This window comes from Colossoma macropomum, unplaced genomic scaffold, assembly GCF_904425465.1.
Source record: "Colossoma macropomum unplaced genomic scaffold, Colossoma_macropomum, whole genome shotgun sequence".
NCBI lineage: Eukaryota > Metazoa > Chordata > Actinopteri > Characiformes > Serrasalmidae > Colossoma > Colossoma macropomum.
The window spans coordinates 2,179,587-2,193,265 of record NW_023494785.1 but is presented as its reverse complement, the minus strand read 5'-3'; the positions used below and the strand labels follow the sequence as shown (position 1 = coordinate 2,193,265).

Below are 13,679 nucleotides of genomic sequence, written 5' to 3'. Positions count from 1 at the left end.
TCAACCACTGTTTTATGCTCTATGTAGTTTTATAGCCTATGTATATAGCATTATTGTAAAAAAAAATAAAATAATAAAATTCAATAACAAATTTGGGTTTCGTCCCTTGTAGGGCTTTTTTACTTTTAATACAATTCAATGCTAAAACATTTTATTCCAAGTAATTTTGGACTACTTCTGTTCAGTTTATTCATTATGAAATGTGGACAGAGTAAAGAGATTTTCAAACTATAAACTGTGCAAAAAGTAAATAAATAAATAAATAAATAAATACAAAAACAGTGATGCTTTGTCTCTTATGAATTGATAATTCTATATGTACACAGTACTGTGCATTTTTTCCTTTTTTTGTGAATAAACTCAGAATAAAATTGAAAAATAATGTGTACTTTTTATTCAACAATAAACTTTCTAGAAAATGCACTAAACAAAAAAAATCTAAATCAAATCAATATTTTTGGTGCGACCACTGCTTGCTTTGTAAACAGCATCAGTTCTCTTAGATGCGTTGGCGTGCAGTTCTTTACGGTACTCGGCTGGTAGGCTGTTCTAAGCCTCTTTAAGAACTTGCCCTGGTTCTCAGCAATGAGGGGGCCATTCATTTTGACCAAATCACCAACCCTGTTTGCAGAAATTCAGCTCCAAACCTGCAGGGAACCTCCACCATGCTTCACTGTTGAGTCCAGACACTGATCCACGCAGCACTGTCCAGCCCTAAACTGGACAAACTGCCTTCTGTCAGAGCCAAACATTCCATTAGTCCAGAGCACCTGCACCTTTTCTGCACCCCAGTGCTTGTGTTTTGTGCAAACGAGAGTCGCTTGGTTTTGTTTCTCCCTCTGAAACATGTTTTTTTGGTCCCGACTGTTCCGTGAAGACCATTTCTGACAAGACTTACCTGGACTGTAGACGGGCGTATGAGGGTCCCAGCGGTTTTTGGGAGTTCTGAGCTGAAACGCTGCTGGACGTCTTCCGATTTCAAAGATAAGTAAGTCTGATGTAGCTCATTCTTTTGCCCTCAGTTTCCATGGCTGACCACTGCATTTCTGCCCCTCAGCTTCGCCTGTTTTTATCATGCTTCTGAAGAAGAGTTCGCACATCTGGAAACACCTGTATAACGCAAAATTTCTGAAAATGGGAGACGTTTCTGATGCAGGGTGACCAATTTGTGTCTTATTGCTCTGCTTATTGTTGGCATAGTGTAATATTTGAAGGTTCAGCTGCCACATTAAACCCCACCCCCCAAATAAAACACCATAATGTTTAGGACACAGCAGTGATATTCACAGTAAATTAGCAATGCTTAGTACTTTGTTGCATGTCATCTGCATGCAATGGCTTATAAACATCAGCAGGTTCTGAGTATCTTCTCTGGTTATGATCTGCCAGGCTTGTACTGCAGCCATCTTCAGCTCCTGCCTGTTTTGGGGGGCTTGTTTTTTCCCCTTAATTTTTTCTTCAGCATATGAAAGGCACGCTTAGTGGGATTCAGATCAGCTGACTGACTTGGCCAGTCAAGAATTCTCCAGTTTTTAGTTTTTGAAAAGCTCCTTTGTTGCTTTGGTAGTATGTTTGTGATCATTGTCTTGCTGTAGGATGAAGCACCATCCAAAAAGTTTGGAGGCATTTTCCTGAACTTGATCTAATAAGATGTTTCTACACACCTCAGAATTCATTTTGCCACTGCCATCATCAATTATATCATCACTGAAGATGAGTGAGCCAATACCTGTGACAGTCATACAGGTCCAGGCCATAACACTCCCACCACCATGTTTCACAGATGAGGTGATATGCTTTGGATCTTGGCCAATTCCTTTTCGCCTCCATGCTTTGTTCTCGCCATCACTCGGACAGAAGTTAATCTCCCTCTCATCTGTCCCCAAGACCCTTTTACAGAAATGAAAGCTTTAGCAGTTCTAGTTCTACCTGGGAGACTCCAAAGCTACGTCACTCATTACTCTGGCCACCTTTAAAAAGACTTGACTGACATGCTTGTTTTGCTGCCTTCAGGTGCTGCCAACCTCTTAATGTTCCCCTCCTTCTTCCCTGCTGCCACCAGTTTGGTCCCCACTTGGTTGCCCTGGGAGTGAGCTCCACCCTATTACAGCGACCGCAGTGATGGCAGGATCTGCGAGGATCCAGACACTCCAAGACCTGGGCCAATCATGGGGTCCACGGCAAATGTTCCCCAATAATTGTCATCTTTCAAATTGTAAAATCATATCAAGGATTGAATTTTTTGTCTTCACGCTGGCCTCTTGAGTCTTTCTGGTAGAATCTGCAAAGTCTTTTAAGTACTTTTTAGCAAACTATAACCTGGCCATCATTCTTTTGCGGCTGACTTGTGCTTTGCTTCTTGCAGTGTAGCCTCTGTATCCCTGTTCATGTAGTCTTCTGTGGACAGTAGTCATTTCTGAACTGTCAAAAAGGTGTATGAGGATTTTTCTTTATTATGGTAAGAATTTTTCTGTCATCGACTGTTGAGATCTTCCTTGGCCTACCAGCCTCGTTATGGTTACTAAACTCACCATCTAGCTTTCTTCTTGATAATGTTCCATGTTGGTAAGTCTAAGGTTTGGCTGATGTCTCTTACTGTTTTATTCATGTTTCTCAGCCTTAATGGATTCCTTGACTTTCCTTGGTACAACTCTGGTCCTCATGCTGATAAACAGCAAGAGAAGATTCCAACAGGAGCCAAAGGTCTAGACTCAAGACTCGAAGGTGAAAGCTCTCCTATACCAGCACAAATGAAGTAATTAAACACACCTGAGTAATTACAAACACCTGTAAAGCCCTGTGTCCTGAACATTTGGGTTGGGTTTTAAGGTCTAAGAATGCAGAAAAAGCATAAAAGTTGTTTCTGGGCATCTAATCAAAAACAAAAGAAAACTGTAATGTTTTTAATCTGAGTTTGAAAATGGCTATGCTGCGCTTAGCATTAGATCCAAGTGTTAAATGCTGCATGTTCTCCATGCTGGAATCACATTCATCTCCAGGTCCTGTTCAGACTCTGTTTTTAATATGACAGAGGGCTGATTTATTTGGCATGGCTACTGAGGTTGTGATCAGAATCTGTTATAGCGGAAAGATTTTTTAACTCAGGTTTTTGGCCTTTAGAGCCTGGCAGGTGACCTTTAGCGTGCAGGTGCGTCAACCCTTTCCTGACCTTTCCCCGTGACCCCTGAGGGTGACCTCTGTTCAGGTACGGCCGTGAGAGGAGCTTCACCTTTAATGGAGCGGGGCAAAACGTCATTACACATCCCATAAACCCACAACAAGACAAAAAACCCCCGTCGGCTTCCATTAGGGTGAACCACGTTACCACCAGCAACCGTTTCCCGGCGACGGCCGTGTCTGAGGCCTCCTGACCTGAGGCTCGACCTCCCCGACAAATCTGTCCCCACAGATACAGCTAATGCAGAGGCTTTAAAAACCTCCCTCGGCCACTGACGGAGAAAAAAATGTTTTGGTCCACAGCGGTTACCAATATAGAGCGCACATCAAAAGTTTGGGGACATCAGGGTTTTCCAACAAAAGTTCTGTTTGTTGCTTGGCACCATATTAAAGCCTAATCATGTTTATTTAGAGGAAAACAATGTCACATACAAATATTAATGGCAGCACTAGCTTGAGAGGACAAACCCTGCAGATCTTTCAGGTGTTTAAATCACTTTTTAAAATTTTTCCTTTTTTTTTTAAATAAAAGAGTTTTATGTAGTGTATAAGCACCATTAAAGTTTCAGAACCTATCATTCACTCCCCACTCCATACAGTCTATTTATGAAAACTAAGCTGCAGAAACAGCCCACTTTGAATTCACTGTTTTTGTGATGTCACAAAAAAAAAAAACAATTGATATATATATATATTGCTGATGTCGGATCAAAACCTCTTTTTTCAGTTTTTGACATAATTCGAAAATGCCTACTGTCCTTTACATTGTGTGTAAATTTCAAGATGAATGGATCAAAAGAAACAGCCCAAAATGATGTGGAAAAAAGTCTGGTTCCATTGACTTACATTAAAAGTAAAGTAGGTTTTTTCCTTCTCCTGTAAAGTTACCATTTTGGAGATACAAGGTTTTGGTCCGACAACAGCGATCAATGTGTATATATATATATATATATATATATATATATATACTCCTGTTCAGTCTACAGCAGTTCAGCTCCACCCATTCACACTGAAGGTGAGGCAGCCAATCAGAACACAGCTCATTTACATATGTCAGTTTTAAATGTGCAGTAACAAAAAAAAACACAGCCTGTTTAACTGTAAGGGAGGAAGAGAGGTTGGAAAATAGTCATTTAAAGTGAATTATTTTTGGTACATAAAAAAATCTGTAAACATAAGTGCACATCAACTAGAAAAATGTGGGCCCTTTAAAATAAATCCCCCAAAAAGCAATTAACCGAAGAACTTTTTTCATATTTTACTGTTTTATTCACTCGAAATTCTGCAATGAACATCAAATTCACAATAATATGAACAAGTTCGGCAACACTTTCCTATTGAGTGACTGAAGAAGAGAGTTTTCTTCCTTTCGCTTTGGTGAAAAGGTAACGTTTCTGTGCGAGTGATGGAGGATCAGTGAGAGTCAGTTTCATCAAACACGCCATAGAGATCCTGCAGGAAACAGAAGCTGAATATTTACACAGTGCAAATGAAACTCTTTAGAGTCCACACAACACAGCAAAACATTTAAATATCACTGTAAATACATTCTGTACAAAATAAATTCGCTTTATTTTCAGCCGTATCTCTGAAATCTGATTAGTACTTCATTTTGTGACTTTTCTTTCTCTTTCCATCCATTACGTTACTATGTAAATTCCTGAATAATTACAATAATTAAGTCATTATTTGACGCGGTCACATTGATGACCGAGGCCTCGTCCACACGTGGCTAAAATTTTTAAAATGTACTTCCGTTTTCAGAATATTGCACCAGCAGTGCTTTCGGAAATCTCTCCGTCCATGCGAGAACCAGCAAAGATTTAAAAAACGCTTGCACGAGCACGCCAGCCCAGTAGGGGGAGACAACACCCTATAACATTTGATATTGCCAATGGATGCATGTTACAAACACAGCAGGCTGTGACCTTCAGAGCTTCAGTCCTCCATAATTCTGTATTTCACACAGATTTAATGCTCAAACTCTGCCAGAAAATAAAAGCTGAAATAAGCAGAAGGAAACCTACTACTTGCAGTGGGCTGGTTTACACACAGCTACACTACCATCTCTGATACATCCACACGGTCCTGATCAGGCAGACAAGCTGAGCTTTTCTTGTTATTCTTCCCATTTGAATCATGTAGTTATGATTTATTTGGAATCTGACTTTGGTTAAAGATCATCCAGTCATATATCTGTAGAATCATCAAGGTATTTTTAATAGTTGCAGTCGAGGTGATGCCACATTTACAAGAACTGAGTTCATTACGCTCTGACGCCACTACAGTTTAGTGAAAATTAATGTCAAATTTAATAATAAACTGGTTATCAACTCCCAAATCAGAGTTCTGCATGATCAATAACTGTAAACAGCTACACAGATGCACAAAAGCTGCCTTTTTGCCCATCCACATTGAAAAGGTGGAGTTTTCAAAAATGAAAGCATGTCTGTGTGGAAGGGAGGTCAGAATTACATTTTCAAAAATATCTGGACATGTGTGGACGGCCTGAGATGAAACCTTCCCTCTGTTGTCTCTTCCGTAAGGTGCTCGGCTTTGGCGTCCCAAATTCACGTCTTTTGCTCTCAGACTCGTTTGTTTTTTGTTTTGTTCGTTCTTCACCCAATTCTTAGCTCATTTTATTTTATTAGATCTGTTTTACTGAGAGACGTGTTTGTGAAGTAGATGTTAACATGCTGATATAATTGGTAAATGCCGTCACTAACGAAGCCAAAAACGATGCATTTTAAACATCTAAATTTCTTATTTCCATGTCATTCGTAATAAATGAAAAGCAGAAGGCAGTCAGCTCTACTGGGTTTCTGTTTCTTTGTCTGTGGTACGTTGGAGGTTGGATATGTTGAACAGATTGATTTCACTCATCCTGGCTGTGGTTCTGAGGTTCTCCTTTGGTATACAGTATGAACAGGGTTGGAGTTCATGGTCACTCGCTCTCTCTGCTAGAAGTCCATTAGAAGTCTGTTTCTCCCAGATTCTGAGTTAAGTTAAAAGTTCTGTTCAGTTCTGTTTGAGTCATAGGTGAAGGATAGCATGGAGGTGGGGGGGGGGTGTTGTAGGTCAGGTGGTCATCAGCAGTGGACATGGACACAGACACTTCAGAAAACTGGTAAGACTGTAACGATTAAATTCTTATAAATTGCAATAAGGCAAATCTACCCAAGTTCATCAGATTTTAGATATTTTATTTGACTATCTGGCCATCTCGTATTTGCTTAATATTTTCAGGAAGTAAAGTCATTATGCCCAAGAAACTGTGCAAAATTTTAGGTTTGAATATTCATTATTCTTCTTTTGAGATTTAGGGGATTTATTTTTTTTTTTGCCTTAAAATCAGTGCTGTGGAAGAGGGTGCAATTTTGCTGTCACAACTTTTTAAATTTTGGCGCTAAATACATGGAAATTCCAGGGATTATTCTTTGCTTTAAGGTGTGTTTAACTGCTATAAATTGTTTTTGCTATTTTATAAAAATCTGAAAAAAACTGCACTTATATATGTAGTTCCTGTTTTTTTATATGTTTTTTTTTTTATATGTCTATTGTAAAATGTGTATTTGACAATTTAATAAGTATAGTTTGGCTAATGATACCAACTTCATATTCAATTTGCTATATTTGCTACATCTGGTTCATTGAAATGTGCTTTGATTAAAATAAAACGTTTTAGTAAATTTAGATTTAAACTGTAATTTAAATTTAAATTGTTTTAATTCAAATCGTAAGCAGAATGTGTTTCTATAAATCAAAAAACCTCATAACTGTAAGACTAATGCCATTAGGAAAATTAGGAAAAAGAGTACTGCGATGTGAATAATACCACAATCTATTGTGCTTCATTGTCGAGATCAACAAGGTTAAAATTCACAATTTCTTTCCAGATTTTCAGCACAACGTAAAATGGTAAACATCCTTCTCTATGTCGTCTGATTTTGGTAGTAAAGTCTAAATGAAACAGTCCAAATTTCATGCATGTAACTTCAATAATTCAAAAGTCATGATGTTTGCACCTTTTTTAGTAGCTCGGATTTTAAGGCCACAACCACTTTTTGAAGTCTCTATATCTCAGAAACTGGTGAAGATACAAGCCTAGAATTTGCACACATCTTTCAAGCACAATAGCAGTTACTCATTTTATGTAAAATATTAAGTAGTATTATATCATTGCTATCAGAACAACACTGTGTACCTCCAATTTTGTCTTTTTTTACAGAATTTAAAAATTTCATGAAGAATTTCCAGAATATATAGTCCAAAATTCCCTGGAAAAAATTAGTTCCATTAACTTCCATTCAAAGTTAAGAACGTTTTTTTCCTTCCTTCATTTTGGAGACTTTTTATCAAAATATATTCATTTGTGAAATATTAAGCAAACCTGAGACGGTCAGTCAGGAGGCCTTCAGTGGTTTCATGTGGATTGACCCAAATACTTTTACTTGTGTTCGGAGAATTCTCACTATAGTAGCAGTGCTCTTATTTGAGTATGGGCTCTTTTTCCACTCATAGGTGGCAGCTAAGCAGGCAGAGAAGGGGCAGTTAGGCATCGGTGGCCGTCAGTGGACTGGGGGGGCACACAGGGTCCAGGTGCTGGATGGATGATGGGCGGTTTGGTGTTTTCGAGCACAGCAGCACGCTGGAATCTGCTTCACACTTTGTGGTTCTGCTGTGCCATAAAGCTTCTGCCTCAGCCGCCCTCAGCGCCAGACCTCCACCGACTCCGGGCAGAACTTCAGACTTCACCATGGAAACGCCCGGCTTTACCAGGGGAGCGCCCGGCTTCACCATGGAGACCCCCGACTGGTTCAGCTTGATCAGGACGTCCAGGGAACGCTTGCGTCTCTCTTTCATTTCGCTCCCTTCTTCGTCCATCTCTCCCTCGTCCCTGTCTTCCTCTTCCTCGTCCGTCTCCGAGCACCATGTCTCCTCTTTTGCTTCCTTCCCATCTCCCAGGACGCCCGGCTGCCTGACACCTTCCGCCGCGATCGTCATGGCGACCACATCCTTCTTGACGGACAGGTCTAGGGGTCCGTCGCTCTGGCGGGCCGTCCGCTCGAGCGCCTGCTGGATGTGGGAGAGCTCGGAGCGGATTTTACCCAGGTGGGCCCACAGGTGGCGCTGTTCGGGCTGCAGGGCGGCCTGACGCTCCGCATGCTGGTACTCCTGCAGTGCCGAGGAGAGATCACGCAGCAGAGCGGCCGCGCAGCTCTCCATCCCTCTGTCCATCCCTCGCTCCTTCTCCTCGCCCTGCTCCCTCGCTCTCTCCGAGCCGTGGAGGGGGGAGGAGCCAGGGCTGGAGGGGCTGACGGAGAAGCGCTCGTCCAGCCCGGCCTGAGAGTGCAGACTAGAGAAAGAGAGAAAAGAAGAGAAGAGAAACAGACAGGAAAACAGAGCAAGAGAGAAACAGTGAGAAAAACAGGCAAACTAAGACTGCGAGATGGACAGCAGAACAAAAGAGAAGAAAGAAGACAGAAAGAGGTGCAAAAGAAAGTAGAGATGTTATAAAGGAACATCATGTTTTAAAACCCTCAAGGTCAAAAAGAAGAAAACATCCAGAATGAAATTAAAATAAAATTTACATCCAGAATGAAATACTAATAAAATTAACGTCCAGAATGAAGTTCTAATAAAATTTATATATCAGAATGAAGTTGTAATAAAATTAACCTCCAAAAATTTTATTAGAACTTCATTTTGGAAGGAAATTTTATTAGAACTTCATTCTGGATGGAAATTTTATTAAAACTTCATTCTGGATGTAACCTTTTATAAAAGGGTTCCATATAACACCAAAAAGTGTTCTTCTATTGTTGAGCTTGACACAATACAAGAACCTTTTTGTTGCTATATAGAACCCTTTTCAAAAAGGTCCTATATAGAACCGTATACAGCACATTCTCCATCAACCTGAAGAACGACTTCACCATGGAAAGAACCATTTAAGCATACAAAGGGTTCTTTGAGTGTTCATGGTTCTATATAGAATGCTTTTCTGTACAAAAGAACTTTTGAAGAACCCTCATTTTTAAGTGTGTAGTTGATTTCAAATCAAACATCTGTGGTGTGCAATAATGAAGAATGAAGAACGATCCTATAAGACAGATCTACGATCTTGTGATGGTACACGGTGTCAGAAACCACTTCAGCAGGTTTATTTCAGAACCACACACACGATTTATGCCTGCAGTGATTGACTACATGTGTCTTAAGGGGGGGTGTTGGTGTTTCACCTCTGCTCTTACCTGCTGTGCAGGAGAAGCCGGTCGGCTGTTATGGTGGCAGTGGGCGTGGCCCGGTCCAGTGGGAAGGAAAGCAGTGTTTTTTTCTCCACTGGTGCACTGTGGGAGTCCACAGCAGCCGCTGCCCTCTTCACTCCCTGCTCTTTAGCGTCGCGGGCCGGCAGCCTGTCTGTGGATGAGCGGCCAGGAGAAGTCCAGGCTGAGTTTGAGGTCTGAGGGTTCGAGGGTCTCAGCGCTGGAACCTTCCACATGTTCAGTTTGGGTGTGTATGTGGGGGCAGCGGTGTCCAGAGACACGCTGGACTTCAATGACTTAGCTTGATCTCCTGCAGGGGCAACAGAAATGATTAATTAATTCATTATACCAAAAATAAATACAGTGTAGGTTCAAATATTAGAAACTAGAGGCTAAGAAATGTGTTAATTAATTAATTATATAATTTAATTAATGACTTTTTGTACAGTTAGTTTTACAGAGCTGTAAAAGATTCTACAATGACAGAGAAAGCTGGAAAACATCCAGAATGAAGTTCAAACCTTTTGTGTGAAAGGACAGTGGAAAGTGTTTGAGATACAGATCCACATGAATAATAACTGTAACGAATGATGTGCTGCTTACCGAAGGTGTGCTCGCAGAGGAAGGGGTAGTAGAGTCTCGGAGGGGTCAGCAGCGTGCGGTCCGAGTGTGTGTGAGTGTGTGTGAGCTGGGCCGCCGACGCCAGGAAGGGCAGGGGTCCGATCTGAGCCGAGCCGGTCGCTGTGGTGACAGCGGCTGCGTTGGCGGCACTGAGGGCAGGATTCAGGTAGGAAAAGAGTCCAGGGGTGACAGGGGTCAAAGGGTATCCCACCCCCAGCAGTGAGAGGTTAAGGCCGGGGGCTTCGGAGCAGTCCACATGACCCGGGGTCAAAGGGGGAGGGTAACAGGGGAGCGACCCAGCGGCCACAGTGTCTGACTTCGGCTTGGCGCTGGCCGTCTGGTTGCTAAGGAGGCGGAACTGTTCGGACAGAAGCGCGGCCGGGCCGGACAGGCACGTTTTGGAAAGTCGGTAATGGCGCAGTTTGGCCTCCACTTCTACTGACCGCGCTCTGAGCAGCTGCTCCTCCAATGAAAACACGTCGGCCATCACAAGTTCCGCCTCCTGCTTCGGACTTTCGTTGGTCGCACCGTTGGTGTTTGTCTCCGCAGCCTCCGATTGGCCCGCCCCTCCCTCTGCGTCCCGCTCTTCCGTCTCCGTCTCTTCAGCTTCGTTGAAGCTGAGGTCCAAGTTTTGAGCTTGGATGGAAGCATCTTCTGCCACAGTGCCCCCTTCTGGCATCTCCTTAGCCGGACTGTTACGAGAGTTCAGCGCCCCCTGCTGGAGCCGCAGGTGGTCTGAATGGAGCAGGTTGCCTTTCTTATAAGGCCAGTCGGACTCTATAAGCAGAGAGAGGGAGTTTTTGCACAGGCTGTACTTCATGTGGTTGTACAGGTGCGACTTCTCCATGCAGGTGAACGGACACTGGAAGCATTTGTAGTTGTACGGCTTGCCGAAGGGACGCGGGATGTAGTGCGGCTTCTTGGGCTTCCGCTCCTTGTGCTGCTTACAGCCCGGAGCCACTTTGCACTCCTCCTTCGGCATGGTGGAGGAAAGACAGCGGGATGGAGAGGGTGGAGTGGCAGGAATAAACGAGTGTAATTGCGGTGTTTTTCTGGATGTCGGTGGGTTTGGTGTTATTAAATGTTTGGCCAGCCTGATCCGGGACTGAGTAGAAAAACATCCATCAGATTTCACACATTCCGGCTACAGCTGTGAAGAAAAAAGAAAATAATAATAATTTAAAAAGTTGTCTATGGTTCTATATAGAACCTTTGTATAGCACTAAAAAAGCGTTATTGTATACAAGCATGACATCGTAACAATAGAATAACCCTTTTTGGTGCTACATAGAACCATTCTCCATCTATGTGAAGAACCATTTCACCATGCTAAGAACGCTTTAAGGATGACATGTTTCTTTGCGTGTTTATGGTTCTATATAGAACCATTGTCACTACTACAGAACCCTTGAAGAACTTACAGAAAACACTTTAAATGCACGATTACTGTTTTTGTGCTGAACATACTGGGGGATAGATATGCACACACACACAAACACACACATATATATATATATATATATATATATATATATATATATATATATATATATATATATATATATATATGCATAATTTCTTCCAAGTAATTTTGGCCCATTTCTGTTGGTCTGTTCATCATGAAATTTTGACCCGTCATAAAGGGCCACTGACCTTTTCAAATTATGTCAAAAAATGAAAAACTACAAAAATGAAGATACACGGTTTTGTGTTATTTTATGATGTGTTACTTTCACTTAGACAATCAACAAACCATGCAATTCGACCTTTCAGCCTTTTAAATTTGACTACATTTACATTGTTTGTACTTTGGGGACCCAAAAACCTCACAGTACAGCAGTCAGTCTCAACTTTTACTGTGCAGCTGAAACAAATCAACTAAAAATAGACTAAACTTAAACTAGAATAAAATAAAACTAGACTAAAATAAGCTAGAATAAAGTAAAACTCAGCTAAACCAAACTAGAATAAATTAAAACTAGAATAAGGTAAAACTAGACTAATCTAAACTAGACTAAACTAAAACTAGAATAAGGTAAAACTTGACTAATCTAAACTTGACTAAACTAAAACTAGAATAAGGTAAAACTAGAATAAGGTAAAATTAAACTAAACTAAACTAGAATAAAGTAAAACTAGAATAAGGTAAAACTAGACTAACCTAAACTAGACTAAACTAAACTAAACTAGAATAAACTAAAACTGGACTAAACTAAAACTAGAGGATGAACTCAGTCTAAAGTTCACTCAGCACTGTGTGTTTTTGTGCTTTGCGTATGTTTATGTGTATACAGGGGTGGGGGTGTGTGGTGTTTTCGGGGGGCTGGTGATGGTGGGAGGGTTGTTGCCACTAGCCTGTCTGGGGGGATTCTGGTCTGTTCTCACTCTACCTGCCATCCTTCATTACTTCCAGCACACACACACACACACACACACACACACTCACATGCAGCCTGGTGTGTGAGTGTGTATGTGTGTACGTCTCTGGGGGGCTGCACCTGTTCAGTAGCTGCAGGTTTTGGTGCGCTATTCGGCAGGACCCTGGAGGTCGGTTATCGGCGCCGCACGGAGCGGACGAGGGATGTGTGTGAGTGTGTGTTTGTGTGAGTGTATGTGTGAGTGTGTGTGTGCGTGTGTGTGTGTGTGTGTGTGTGTAATGAGGGTCTGAACCCGCAGGGCATCATTAGTGAAGGGATGTGGGTCAGGGCACATACAGTGTTCTTTAACCCCCCCCCAGCCACCACCCCCCCCACACACACATTTCCTTTCTTTAAATGCCCCCCATTATCTCTCCTTTCATTAAATACCCTAGCTCTATCACTCCCTCTCTCCTCCTCTGTTACTTTTAAAAAATACAGATGTTTCCATCTATTTCTTTAAAACAACCTCTTCTTTATCTTTATCACCATTAAAATATATTTTTGTAAATATTTATTAATAAAGTATTTATTAATTCTTTTAAATGACTCCTTTTCATCTGTGTCTCTTTTTATTTACAGTTTATTGTCTGTTTTTATTAAAACAACACAGAGAGCTCATATCACCACGTTTACACACTGCACTGACCGCCTGGCTCTGCTGCTGGTTTTTAAAGCTCTAAATGACCCTAAAGCTCCTGAATGTCTGTCTGTTTATGATCTTAGATCTGCAGATTCTGACCTTCTGAACTCCTTCAGTAAAACACAGAAAACGTGGAGAGACTCTTTCAGTCATTCTGCTTCTAAACTGTGGAGCTCAGTTCAGCTTTTATTAGACAGTCAGAAATAAAGGTTCTGTACATTTTTCGTTCATCGAGGTACAAACAATGTAAACGTCCCCTCAAAGGAACATCAGGGGTTTCAAAGTCTGACTGTGTACTTAGTACGTTTTTCCCAGGTTCTCTCCTGGTGACGAGTCAGCGTGTGTGGAATCAATTCAGCTTTAAAAAACATAATACAGTGGAATATGAAACAGATCCCTAACTGAAGATGTACTCTAGAGGGCTCCACCCCAGTGAGAGTTTGGCACCTTTTTTTCCGAGAGTGTAGACAGTCGAGCTCAGAGCTCACTTTCAATAAACATCTGAAAACGTAGCTCTTTAACTCAGCGCTGCGTTAAAGCTCTACGGCTCTTTAG

At 41.5% G+C, this 13,679-nt stretch overlaps 1 protein-coding gene across 1 annotated transcript; it reads right to left on the bottom strand.

The window, feature by feature from the left end:
• Positions 1-7,728: 7,728 nt before the first annotated feature.
• On the bottom strand, positions 7,729-11,046 carry prr35 (proline rich 35). The gene is made up of 3 exons (XM_036577986.1): positions 10,029-11,046; positions 9,435-9,753; positions 7,729-8,545 (listed from the first exon to the last, which is right to left on the bottom strand). The coding sequence occupies exons 1-3, from the start codon at positions 11,044-11,046 to the stop codon at positions 7,729-7,731; spliced, it is 2,154 nt and encodes a 717-aa protein (XP_036433879.1).
• Positions 11,047-13,679: the final 2,633 nt, after the last annotated feature.